Source organism: Sinocyclocheilus anshuiensis, unplaced genomic scaffold (genome assembly GCF_001515605.1).
Source record: "Sinocyclocheilus anshuiensis isolate Anshui unplaced genomic scaffold, SAMN03320099.WGS_v1.1 scaffold188, whole genome shotgun sequence".
NCBI classification, from domain to species: Eukaryota; Metazoa; Chordata; class Actinopteri; order Cypriniformes; family Cyprinidae; genus Sinocyclocheilus; species Sinocyclocheilus anshuiensis.
In genome coordinates, this window is record NW_015555768.1 from 349,356 (window position 1) to 363,835 (window position 14,480).

Here is a 14,480-nt window from a genome sequence, read left to right on the forward strand (position 1 = left end):
ACTGGGTTGTATTTAACCCAGCATTTTTTAGAGTGTACGCTTGATTCACAGCTATTAAATTTCTAAGAACTTTTTGCTAATGTTTTCATTAAGCTATGAAAACGTTATTAAACGTTCAAAACATCCAGTTTTTTTTAATTATTATTAAGAATGCTGCTTCTTGGTTATGTGAACATTAGAGGAACATTCCATTCTATCATTCTTAAAATGTTACGAGAATGCTCAAATATTCGCGCAACATTTAAAACAGCCATTTTTGAAACTATGTTATTTCTGAACGTTTTTTTAAACGTTCGAAACACTTTTTTTAACATTTATTAAGAACGTTTCTTCTTGGTTGTGCAAACAGTAGAGGAACATTCCATTTTATTATTTTGAAAACATTATGAAAATGGCTTTTCTCTATTTTTTTTTTTAACATTCTAAATGTCCAGTTTTTAATTAATTAAGAACATTTCTTGGTTATGTGAACTTTAGAAACTTTCATTTTGAAAACGTTATGGGAACGTTACATTGCAATAATCTCTCAATGTTTAAAACATCCATTTTTATTTTTCAGAATGTTTTCTCTCAACATAATGAGAAAGTATATCAAATATTAATAATGTTAAAAGAACGTTCCATAAACATTATTTTAAGAATGTTTTGTCCTAACATTTAAAAAATATTAGTACAAGTTATGTGAATGTTACCTGTTAGCATGGGTTATGATATTCATGTAGGCTACTTCAAAGAATACCATGCATTACAATGATATGTGGTAAAATATCACACACACACAAATACTGCAATATCATTGCACCATAATAAAACTGATTCTTTTTGATCCTTAACCTTTACTGATATTCTATTGTGCAAAGTTTTCTACTCTTACTTTTAAAGATCATTTTTGAATGACCAGACAACAATGAACTAACATCTGATCTTACATTATAGATGATCGCTTTAGATTAAATGTTGTCATTTCAGTTTATAATATCCCATTTGCTTTAAGAGTTTTCCTTTATTGGCTTTTAAGTATAACTGGAACATAAGAGCATATTTGTATCCCTTTTCCATATTCATGTACTTCAAAAAATACCATGGTATTACAACAATATGTAGTAAAATGTGACCAAAAATACTGTAATATCATTGCATTGTTTTTTAATCCCTAACCTTGTAACCCCTACAAAGTTGGCATAGTTTTTCCACTCTATACTTTTAAAGATGAATTATTGTTTGGATAGCCAGACATTAGCGTGACATTAGAGTACCTGATCTTCCATTATAGATGATGGCGTTAGATTAAATGTTGTCATTTCAGTTTATAATATCCCATTTGCTTCACGTGTTTTCCTTTGTTGGCTTTTAAGTATAATTGGAGCATTAGACCATCTTTTTATCTCCATTCCACATGCTCTATGTATTTTAATACATCCAATTTGTGTTTCAGAGTTGATAGTTGGAGTGTAATTTATAACCTTCACAGCTGAATATCCAGACAAGGTTAAAGGCACAATATGTAAGATTTTTTTATTAAAATATCCAAAAACCACTATAGTGTTAGATTTTTTGCTGACTTGTGTACTTACATTACATGTTTCGAAGAATGTTTAAATCCAGAGAAATAAGCAATTTTAACTAGTGACACGGAGCGTGCCTATAGTGTCATTGTGTCGCCTGCCAATGACGTCATAACCCCTCGATTTCCGGTTTTGTTTTGTAGAAAACATGGAAACACCAAAGACGCTTTAATATGTTGTGCGTTTTATTAGACCGGTGACGACCGCACAGAGTAGCATTATAACAGAACTTTCAAATGTATCTAGTATGATAAAACAGCACTGCTTTACCCCACATACGCACGACCGGAAGGAGCGGAAGCGGTCGACTGTGGCATAATAAAATCTCCGCTGCTTTTGAGCCGTGTGTCACGCTCGTTCAGCGGCCTTGTTTCGCTTCGACGGCTTTCAGGCTCACCCTGCTTCATACTACTACGCTAATAAATCATTAGCTCATCCATGAACATGATTTCTGCCCGAGTCCCGTCGGATTTTATCGGCTGTGGGGATGAAGACGACAACTCCCCTGATTCCACACTCAGTCACGGCGTCATCAAACTTCGCCTTTGTCTATTTGTTTATTTTGAATAAGCGCCCTCTAGCGGTGAAAATTACATATTGTGCCTTTGCAGCTGTCTGTTGTTGTGGCCTTCTGATACATTGTCTTGGCTCTTTCTTTTCTGTTTACGACATTGGTTGATTAAACATGCATTTACATAGCTTTTGTTGATAGTGAGCTATCAGTGTTTGTCTATATGAAGGCTAATGAGAGATCCGGGCATGTTTAGAAGGTCATTACTGGGGTCAAGTTTGAAAGAGGCTGATGGTGGATGAGATAAGCGGAGTTGTGACCCTGCAATATTTCTTTGCTCATGGCCACAAAAACACTGACACAAGGGCATTTGACTAGTACGAGTTTAGCACTCCGACTCAGCTTTTCTGACTCTTTGGTGACCCGGACACATCAGTCACATTTCTTGTCACATTTATCAGTGTTATTTCACAATAAATTGACACATTGCTTGTTCTCCAGATGAGATAAGATGGATTTTTAGTGATTTAATGGCTCATTGTTGAAAGAGCTCAAGATTCAGCATCTAATTCAAACTTGGAACAAAGTTTTGGAATTTTGAAAAATGTTAAACAGAGAAACATAGATTGACCCAGGTGACAAATTAAGATGATAAAAAGTGTGGCAAAAAATTGTTTAGAAAAGTTTCTAAAATGCTGAAATGTCTAGTTTTCTTGTCAAGATTAGAATGTTTTTAAGGTTACAAAAAAAAAAGTTTCTTAACATTTCAACATTCTACTAACTTTATTTTCACCCGTAATATAGCATCATTTGAATGTTTATTTTTAAGAACATTAAAATGTCCAGTTTTCGTGTCGTAATTAGTACCATATCTAAAGGTTACAAAAATGTTTCTTAGAACATTCAAGTACAAATAACATCATAAGGATATTCCGAGAATGTTGATCTCAGAACGTTTTCTCTCAAAGTTATGAGAACGTATATCAAATATTAATAAATTTATAATAATGTTCCATAAACATTACTTTAAGAACGTTTTGAGAACATTTATATAACTTTAAAAAAAAGTTGTCAGAATGTTCCGTTAGCTGGGGAATAATTAGTATTTCTAAGTCACAGATCAAATTTAAGTAAATTGCATCTCAATATGTGATCATAAGGATCATCTCAAATCATGCTGGAGAACACGATCAGCAGGTTTTGTTCATGTAGTGTAAAGAAGAGAGACAAAGAAAATACCAAGACATTCTCAGATTCATGCATTTTCAGCTCAACTTTGCATTCGAGTTGTTGTGGTGACAATGCAATTTGTTATGAAAAGAATTAAAAGAGAGAAATGCAAAACAGAAACATTTGAGGATTTACAGGAGCAATACAACCTGCCGTGTCTGTCCAGGCTTCATCAGAAGGCTAGAAAAGCAGATGTTAAAGGTGGGGTAAGCAATTTTTCAAAAACGCTTTAGAAAACAGATTCGGGCCGAATAGTAAAACAAACTTGTAGCCAATCAGCAGTAAGGGGCGTGTCTACTCATGATGTGGAGGAGAGAGCGTTCAGTGCACAGGATGGACATTAGCCGAGCCGAGCGACAGAAAGATAGAGATGGCGGATAAAAAACAAAAGAGGAAATGTCCGGTGTAGACATGGTGTAACATTGGTTTTGCTTTCTTTCACAGAACTAATCGTTGCCTCAAACACAGAGAAAAGGGCTCTGGCCAACTAGGACACATGTAATGAAGTGAGCTGGTTTATCAGCATCAGTGCTTGAGCTGTCAGTGTAAGTTTCAAACAGGATATCAGACTGTTTCTCAGCTTCCTGCTCAGCCTGAATCTCCTTTCTGTCTGTATCATTCACACTTTACATAGTTGTGTACATGTTCAATTTTGAGGCTTCTGTGTTATTCAAATGATTCATAGGAATGTTTTGCATGAGTTGCATGAGCTTTAAGCAGTCAGCATTGAGATTTGCTGATTTTTTGAAGTCTTGCTTCTAGATCTGTCTTATATAACAGCTTATTATAATCTCAGTGGATGTGATTTTATAGCTCAGATTTTCTGTTTCGTATCCTCGTGGGTCTTCATGGCGGTTTTACAGCTCAGTCACACATATAAATAGACATCTATAATACACCACTGTTCAGATGTTTGGGGTCTGTTTTTAAAAGAAGTCACCATGGCTGCATTTATTTGATGAAAAATACAGTAAAAACTGTAATATTTTGAAATATTATTACAATTTAAAATAACTGTTTTCTATGTTAATATATGTTAAAATGTAATTTATTTCTGTGATGCAAAGATGAATTTTCAGCATCATTACTCCCCATTCTTCAGTGTCACATGATCCTTCAGAAATCATTCTAATATCTAAGTAACATTTCTTCTTATTATTAATGTTATTAATTATTAATTTATTATTATTAAACAGTTGTGCTGCTTAATTTTTTTTTTTTCAGAATTCTTTGATGAATATAAAGTTTAAAAAAATTGCATTAATGAAATAGAAATATTTTGCAACATTATAAATGTCTTTGCTTTCACTTTATTAATTTAATGCATCTTTGCTGAACAATTTGATCGGTAGTGTATATCATTCTCAACCCCTTCTCCTCTCTCGTTCTCAGTATGGCACAGAAGGAAAAGTTGCAGTGTCTCAAAGATTTCCATAAGGACACGCTGAAGCCGTCTCCCGGTAAGAGTCCCGGCACACGTCCCGAAGACGAGGCGGAGGGCAAAGCACCACAGCGGGAGAAATGGGCCAGCAAGCTGGATTTCGTGCTCTCTGTGGCCGGAGGTTTCGTCGGATTAGGCAACGTTTGGCGTTTCCCGTACCTCTGCTACAAGAATGGCGGAGGTGAGTGTGTTTACATGTGTAATATGACAACAAAATATGTTTGAGGTAACACTCTTCAATCTTTGTGTGCTGTAAATAGCTGCTAATGTCACATGCAAACATAATCTTGTGACATTAAAGGGATAGTTTACCCAAAAATAAAACTTCTGTCATCATTTACCCACCCTCAAGTTGTTCCAAAACTGTAAGAGTTTCTTTCTTCTGTTGAAGACAAAAGACAATATTTTGAAGAATGTCGGTAACCAAAAAGTTGATGGTCGCCATTGAATTCCATACTATAAAAAAATACCATGGAAGTCAATAGTTTCCTGCAACTGTTTGGTTATCAACAGAATTTTTATTTTTAGGTGAACTATCCCTTTAAAACCTTTGAGCTCATTGCAAATTTTGTGTGCAAATCTATTCCTATTCTAAAAAGGTAGAACAGTGTTTTATAATACATTTTGACCTTCTGCATGATTTACAAGTTCAAATATTAATATATTGTATTCTGTTCTGTGCTAATAAATATTTGTATAAAAACAATCATATTAACACTATATCAGTACTAAATATAAGACTATATTTAGTATTATTTATACACTATTGTATTTAATATTTAGAATTAGCTTTTATTTTATATTTTCAGTTTTAATTTTATTTAAATTTTGTTATGTGCTCTTATTATTTTATTTCTATTTAGCAATTTTTCTACTTTTATTTTAGTTATTTGCCAAGGCAACTTTTTTTTTTTTTCAAGTTTTTCATTTGGTGTTTATATTTTATTGTATTTTATTTAAGCTTTTGCAATGATCAGAAACGATTTTTAATAGTTAACAATAACAAAACTGCTTGCAGATTCAATACCAGTTACACACTTTCAATAGCATCTGTGACATATACTGTTGATTACCATGTTATATTATTAATACACTATAATATTACCATCATTTTTGCATAATATGCAAAACATGAGAAGCTTGTATTTTTGTTAAAGCGCTTTAATTATTTTATACAAAAATCTGTATTATTAAGCTGTAAAATTATATAAATTGTCATTTTTGTGGTAGGACTATTTTTCAAGGTAGTGATGTCCATTGCAATTGCATTACAGCAAGTATAATTTTTGTTGTGTTTCTGGTAATTTCACTTCCTTCAATGTGGTTTTCTTTGCTGGGTTTCTGTATTATGTGCACCTTCCTTATCTTGTGTTGGTGTTTCCAGGTGCATTTCTCATCCCCTACTTCATATTTCTGTTTGGTGGAGGTTTGCCCGTCTTCTTTCTGGAGGTGGCACTTGGCCAGTTCACCTCTGAGGGAGGAATCACCTGCTGGGGGAAACTCTGCCCCATTTTCACTGGTGAGACAAATGGATGAGAGAGTGAAGAGAGAGGATGAGACAGGTCTGACTTTGATGGTATTTAATGACTCATTGGGCTCAAGCACATTTTAATCAGCATAAATCATATTTCATAATGCTCCCATCCCCCCTACCGGCTATTCGTGGTCCCTCACGGCAACATCGACCAATCGGCATGGCCGTTACTGTGATGCACTTTGAGTCTGATTTACTGATGAAGTGGCTTGTTAAATCATCTTCACTCTGACCTGCTTTCAGCATGTGCTGCGGTTGCTAGGCAACACTAGAAGACGCTGTGTTCTGTGCTGTGACTAACACCCCGCTCTGGACATGTATTCTGATCTCCATGGCAACAGCCGTGAGAGGTGACTGAGATGCTTGGGATGGTATCTCCTCTCAGCTCAGGAGCCAAAATGGAGTGGTTGTGTTAGAAGCAGCCGCAATTTGATGAGAAACAACAGGACAGGAGGCGTATGGACAAATATGATCATCCTCATGCGAGGGACCCCCATCCTAAAATTTAAAATCAGCTGTATTTTCATGTAGAAAGACCCTATATACATTATATTTTTTATTTATTACATTTTATATATATATATAATTTTTTTTTTTAATCAAATTTATTTTGTTAGTATCTTATTAATCTTATATTTATTTATTTTTACATATTTATTTAAATCAAAATGTATTTTATTTTAATGTTAGCTAAATCTATTTATTTATTTAATTAGTTGTATTAGTTGATCGTATTAATTTAAAAATGTTTATAATGCATTTCTTATTTTTATTTATTTGAATCACATTTTATTTACTTATTTTTTATCATTTATTTTATTTAAATCGAATTTTATTAACTTTAAATGTATCTATTTTAATCACCTGATTTTGTTTATTTATTTAGTTACTTATTTAATCAAATAATTTTAATTAATGGTATAATTTTAATATTCATTTATTTCAATCAAATGTAATTTTTTTTAATTTATATAACGGCTATATATTCTCATGTAAAAAGACCTGATTAATACTGTGTAAAATATACAACATTTTTTATTTATTAAATTGTACTGTTTTAATAATCTTTTTTTATTTTACATTTCTTTTATTAAAAAATATATTTTATTTTTAGTTTTTTTAAGTTTTTTAGATAGTTTAATCTTATTTTATTTATTTATTTGTACATTTTTACACTGCTTTTCTTATTTTTGTTTAAACCGAATTGTATGTATTTGATCAAGTTTATTCATGTTATTTAAGTAAAATTGTATTTATTTATTTTAATATTTTTTATTTAGTCTTATTAGTTAGTAAAATGTCATTTTTATATATTTTTATTAATCAAATTGTATTATTTTATTTACTTTAATTATTTTAAATGTATTTATTTTAATCAATTAAATAAAATAATTTTATTTATTTATTTATTTTATAACATTTATTTATTCTATTTATTTTAATCAAATTTTATTTATTTTAATCATTTTTATTTAAGCAATTTATTTCAATATATTGAATTAATATATTCATTTATTGTTATTTATTTAAATCAAATTAATTAATTGATTAATTTAGTTAGTTTAATTCAATTTTTATTTATTTATTTTTACATTTTTTACACTGCTTTTCTTTCAACATTTCCATAGACCCTCTAGCACTCCCTTGCAACCCCCTGGGAGTCCCCAGGCCCCATTTTGAAAAGCCCTGTCTTAGGAGATATTTTTATTATTTTGGTTCCTGACCTCTATATGCACACTTGCACGGGCACATCGCTCACGTGGCTGGGCTGTAATTGGCACATACAGTGCAGATGTGTGATATTTCCTGACGGCGTGAGCTCATTGTCCCCTTTCACCCAATGATTATATTCTTAGTCTCACCGACAGCTGACTATTCTCTCATGAACACGTGCATGCATCTACAGTGAAGTCCTGTTCTTACATCCTCAAACGCACGTTTGGCATTCTGTTGTCAGCTGTCACAGCGGCTCCTGGCGAGCGAGCTTGTGGCACTTTGTATTAATTATAGCATAAAACTGGTGTTCTGCCCTTTGACTGCCCTCAACCCTAGAAAAGTTAACACCAAAATTTCAGACGTAGACGTGTCAGCAAACAGGTGAAGCTTCACTGCTCTGAGAATAGAGTCCCTTCAGCTGTGCTTGACTCATTAACACACAGCAGGGCTCTCAGAGAGAACAGCGGCTCTCTGTCTCATAAAGTCTCACATTGCGCTCTGCTTAGATATGGCTCCTCTCGTCAACAAGCTGCATAATTTGAGGTATCATTCATATCTGTCACACAAAGAAAGAGCGACAGGTTACATGCAGTGCAAGTAGTGATGCTTGTCTTATCATTTATGAAATGATATTCAACCCATAATTTGACATTTCTAAAGGGGAAATACGATGCAGGGAGAGACTTGATTTCATTTATCAGGGTATGGTTACACCAGCTGTGTGCAAGTTAGTTGTTTCGCTACTAAATATTTGAGTGCTGATCCATAAAACCCTACATATAAACTAAATATTTAAAGAAGTAGGAGTAACGACAGATTGATTGAATTAGATCAATGAGCTCATGTTTTACCGGACAGACGTCAGTTCTTTGAACAGTGCTGTTGACATTTAGGCCTACAATCATTTATATTTTATAAGAGAGAACATTATATGAATAATGATTACTTAATGGCTCTCGAGCAAGAAATCAATCAAAATTAAAGACTTAAATTAAAAGAAATTTAAAATAAATAAAACAATATAGATAAATATATAAACAAACAAACAAATACATACATAAAATGAAAGCGAATAAAGGTCAAATTTTCCAGGTTGTCGTAGTAGTATTTATTTATTTATTTCTCCTGGCTAATGTTAGATACAGTTATTATTATTTACATATTGAAATATACTATTTAGACTACAATATAGTTACAAACTACTGTTAAAAAGTTTTGAATTACTGTTCAAATGTTTGTTGAGCAGCAAATCAGCATATTAGAATAGTTTCTGGAGGATCATGTGACACTGAAGACTGGAGTAATGATGCTGAAAATTCAGCTTTGCATCACAGAAATAAATTACATTTTACAATATATTCAAATAAAAAAACAGTTATTTTAAATTGTAATAATATTTTTGTTTTTAATATATAGTTCAGTCATAAAACTCTAGATGGCGCATTCTGATGGGGTGTTAACGTAACTGATGATATTCAGAGAGTTAAATGACTTGGCACAAGCTGATTGGTTCATGCTGCATATGCAGCCAATGAGCTTACTGCCTTGCATTTATATGGCTGGCTAGAATTCACTTGAGATTCCTGCAGCGCGCTTTCCGAGTTCTCTGAAACCCTCCACCTTCCCCAGCTCCACCCATATAGATCTGCTACGGGGTTATTTTATATGCTATTTGTGCAGCAGCAGCATGTCTTAAATACTCACGGCACCGTATCGCCATATGCATTGGCAGTAGCAAGTTCCTGTACTTGCTTGCAGCAGCAGCAATAATCTACAACTGCCGCAATAACCAACAGCAGCAGCAACTCAGCAGCAGCGTAGCAGATCTGTTCCGCCAAGACTAAATACATTAACATTGTCATATCCATCACCATGCTAAAATGTTCCGAGAGTTGTCATGATTGAACTTTATTTTTGATGCAGCCTTGGTGAGCATGAGAGATTTCTTTCAAAAACATTTTTTTTTTAAAAACCTAACTTTTAAATGGTAGTGTAAATAAATTTATATATGATATAATTTATATATATTTAGATACAAAATAATTTATATAAATACATTTATATATAATTATAATAAAAGTAAACCAGAACTATATTTTAGGAAAGCAAATAGGGTGAGTTTTGCTTTCATATTGTTCTGTATATCCTTTAGGAATCGGCTACGCCTCGATCATGATCGTGTCTCTGCTGAACATCTACTACATCGTGATCCTGGCGTGGGGTCTGTACTACCTGCTGCAGTGTTTCCAGCACGAGCTGCCCTGGGCTCGCTGCAGGCACAGCTGGAACACCGCAAACTGCGTGGAGGACACCGTCCGCAAGAACAAAACCCTCTGGCTCTCCACCAACGCAGCCAACCTCACCTCGCCGGTCACCGAATTCTGGGAGTGAGTATCGAGCGCATGGGAGTGTGTGCGGGACAGATGCTCTGCGCCCGTTCTCATCACTCTGATCTGGCGTGTAGGAGGAATGTCCTCAGCATCTCTTCGGGGATCGACGAGGTCGGCAGTCTGAAGTGGGAGCTGGCGCTGTGCCTGCTGGCCGTCTGGATCATCTGCTTCTTCTGCATCTGGAAAGGAGTCAAATCCACCGGCAAGGTGAGGGAGAGGATAAGAAAAGTCCACCAAAATGTCATAAGCAGGGATGTAACAGCCATTAAACTTTTAGGAATATCTAAGTTTGTTCCTCCACATTATGGTCATTATATTTTATGACCATAGTGAAAAATGTAGCCGACTGCATAAAATGACCAAGCAGAAGCCAAGTGGTTGTTGCTGGCCTTTCAATAAATCAGATATGAATACTTCATATTAATATTCATAAGTCAAGATTTTCAGTTAGTCCTAGTTCCTTGGTTTCTTTGAATTTGACCATGTGTTTGATTACAGAAGTAGCTAAGAACGACAAAAATTCAGATATTTTTAATGACAGTACTGTATAATTTATATGATATTATATTGCCTAGTGTAACAGGAAGTAAGCAAGATGAATAATAAGAATAAATATATTTTGATCCTTTTTTTTTTTGAAGCACACTAGCATACATGACCATTTGGCGTCAGCAGTAGAATTTTTGAAAGACGTGTCTTTTACTCATCAAGGCTGAATTTATTTGATCAAAAATACAGTAAAAATACAGTGGAAATATTCTGAAATATTATTACAATTTAAAATCCCTGTTTTCTATTTGAATATATTTGAAAATGTAATTGATTTCTGTGCTGCAAAGCTGAATTGTCAGCATCATTAAAACATGATCCTTCAGAAATCATTCTGATATGCTGATTTGACTTTTCTTATTATTATCAGCGTTGAAAACAGTTGTGCTGCTTTATTTTTGTGGAAACTGTGATACATTTCTTTTCAGGATTGTCTAATAAATAAATAAATAGTTCAAAAGAACAGCATTTATTTAAAATAGAAATCTCTTGTAACATTATAAATGTCTTTAATGTCACTTTTGATCAATTTAATTTGTATGAATTTATTTCAAGAAAAAAATATTCTTACTGACCAGCAGTGTATAGATGAGCTCTAAGCTAATAGACATTAACTAGAAACCACAAAAAATGATTTTACGGGGTCTTTAAAAGAATCAAGTTTTTCTAATTAAAAATATAGCCACATCATGTGAAAAGTCACAGCTGTTATAAGACATCCCAAGATAACCAAGGCTTTACACAGTCAACTAAAATGAAATAGATAGAGATACGTTTTGGTGGTGCACATGAAAATGTCACTAGATAGATATTTCTTTCAGTCTAGAAACTGTGTAGGATTATAATCGCAGACACACACTGAGTCTCATTCATGAAACACGAGCAGAACTGATTTGTGTGTAAATCATTTGTAAAACCATTCAATTCAATGCAGCGCTTTACGAAAGAATGAGCGAATTACACAGAAATCCATTCTGCGCGTGTGCACATTCACAAGCCTTCCTTTCAGAGTTTGTGGTACTCAGTGGGTTTCATTTGTGAATATGGCTTGCTTTATGTAGGTGTATAATTATTTTATATTCATAATGGAAATCCACGAACCCCTCTGGCCTCTTCTCGGTCTGTCTGTAGGTGGTCTATTTCACAGCGACGTTTCCTTTCCTCATGCTGATTGTGCTGCTGGTTCGCGGTGTGACTCTGCCTGGTGCTGCCGAGGGCATCAAGTTTTACCTTTACCCCGATCTGACCCGCCTAAAAGATCCCGAGGTATTGAGACAGACAGAAAGAAATCTTTGTGCATTGTTGTTTTGCATTTGATGGAAATGTGATGTAGCAAACTGAAATCTCTGTCTCTGTGGACTGATGTAGGTGTGGATTGATGCAGGCACTCAGATCTTTTTCTCTTATGCTATTTGTCTTGGTGCAATGACATCACTGGGAAGCTACAACAAGTACAAGTATAACTGTTACAGGTAAGGACTCGCATGTTTTTATGTTTATATGCTGTCTATTTATTGTACAGATATTGTGTGTGTGTTCAGGGACTGCATGCTGCTCGGATGCCTGAACAGCGGTACCAGTTTTGTGTCAGGCTTTGCCATCTTCTCTGTCCTGGGGTTCATGGCTCAGGAGCAGGGCGTGGCCATCGTCGATGTGGCCGAATCAGGTAATGCTCAGGGTCAAAGGTCACCAACCTGCTCACACAGAACTCTTGGAATGAGAGGGAGAAAGATAATTTATGGTTGTCATTGATTTTATGTGCTATATGTTATATCAAGCTCTTTCAACAGCATTTGGGGCACCTTGTCAATTATCACAGAAATTAATTTAAATGATTCTCTCAAAAAAACAGCAATATGTATTTTAAGTATCCATGTGCAAATTATGTGAAAGTTATCTCATTTTATGCAGTTCAGTTACCATATGTATAAAGTCATGAAATTGTTTAAAGTTAAGACTTCACACTATAGCCTATTAACTTGTATAATTTTTGAAGAGTTTGGTTCCAAAACGCTATAAATCCATTTGGTTAAAATTGTGTTTTCTTTACCAAGAAAGTGGCAAGATGAAAACCACTAATTTCTGTTTCAAACTTTCACATAGCATCTTTAGGTTATAATAACATGAAAAATTCTAATCCAGATTTTGATTTTCAAAGATTTATTATAAAAACTGATTTTTTTCCCCCAAAAAATACAATAAATCCATGACACGTTTTTTTTTTTTTTTTTTCCAAAATGCAATAAATCCATTGAATCAATATAAAAGTTATTTTTCATATTGAAACTGTTGAAAATACACAACAAAGTAAGTTGATCCACATATGACAGCCTCTGAACTTGGTCAATACTAATCTTATATACAGGCACTGGACTAAAAATACATTCAATCAGTCATCGCTCCCAAAATGAATTCATCTTGTTAATGCTATAAATTAATTACAGCAATAAAAGAAAATTTCATCATGAACAAGAACATGAACAACAATATCACATTAGACCACAGAAATTTCAAAATGACATTTCCCTTACATTCAACTTCCAAAAGTGCATTCATCTTTGCCATGTTACATTCATTTAGTTGACTAGTGCTATATGCTGTATTAACAAAAACATTAATGGCATTAATAAAAGCACTTACACTGACAATATCGCGTTCATAATCGAATGTGATTCATCTGGGATTATGAACGCGATAGTGCATAGCTTGTCAGTGATCTACAGCTCTGTGTATTAAATGCCGCTCCATCTGAAAGCACGTGATGGAGATTTACTACTAATCACAGAACCGGCTTTACTGACGAGATGCGCATGACAATCACATGCGATTTATCCTGCAGCCCTAATTTTTTTGTTTGTTTGTTGATCACAAAGTACAAAGTAGATGAGGAAAACTAGGATGCCGGGTGTATTCAAAGCGCCGCCATTACTGTCTAGAGTGCGTGGAGTGGTGCACTGTGATTGGTTGAGCGGATGTATCGCATTCTGCAGAGAAGGGAGACTGGCGTTTGTCGTGGTTTGGAAAGAAAGGGAGAAAACATGACAGAATAACACGGCGGATATCGCAATTTGCACAAAATTAAAAATGGACTTTTCAATGCCAACCAGATACAATACTGAATTTGGCAGAAACTCAATTTAAAAAAAAAAAATGCCGTTTATTGCGTTTTGGAACCAATCTCTTCATTTAAAAAATATAATATAACTCACAAATATAAGCCTTGTTGCAACATGTGTGTTAATTTATATACATATACACAGGGGTGCACATAAGTTTTTCAGTCTGCACACAGTGTGACCCATTAAATATAACTATAAAAAGTTAATTAATAATAGTAATAATAATACTATTGCACTTTATTGAGTTAGTTTTAAAAAAATAAAAACAATAAACAAAATAGTTAAAAACTGAGTATTAAAAATACAATTATTATTTGTGTACTATTATTTTATAGTACACGTAACAATACAATGCTAATATATATATATATATATATACAGTGGGTACGGAAAGTATTCAGACCCCCTTCAATTTTTCACTCTTT

General features: G+C 33.9%; 1 protein-coding gene across 1 annotated transcript in view; it reads left to right on the plus strand.

The window, feature by feature from the left end:
• Nucleotides 1–14,480, plus strand: part of LOC107674322 (sodium- and chloride-dependent taurine transporter-like) — a 25,217-nt gene that overhangs the window by 1,855 nt on the left and 8,882 nt on the right. Inside the window, exons 2-8 of the mRNA XM_016468262.1 lie at nucleotides 4,699–4,928; nucleotides 6,132–6,266; nucleotides 10,150–10,384; nucleotides 10,462–10,594; nucleotides 12,068–12,202; nucleotides 12,305–12,408; nucleotides 12,478–12,621. Of these exons, the coding sequence (XP_016323748.1) occupies nucleotides 4,700–4,928; nucleotides 6,132–6,266; nucleotides 10,150–10,384; nucleotides 10,462–10,594; nucleotides 12,068–12,202; nucleotides 12,305–12,408; nucleotides 12,478–12,621 (1,115 nt within the window). The 5' untranslated portion in view covers nucleotide 4,699. The remainder of the gene's footprint in view (nucleotides 1–4,698; nucleotides 4,929–6,131; nucleotides 6,267–10,149; nucleotides 10,385–10,461; nucleotides 10,595–12,067; nucleotides 12,203–12,304; nucleotides 12,409–12,477; nucleotides 12,622–14,480) is intronic.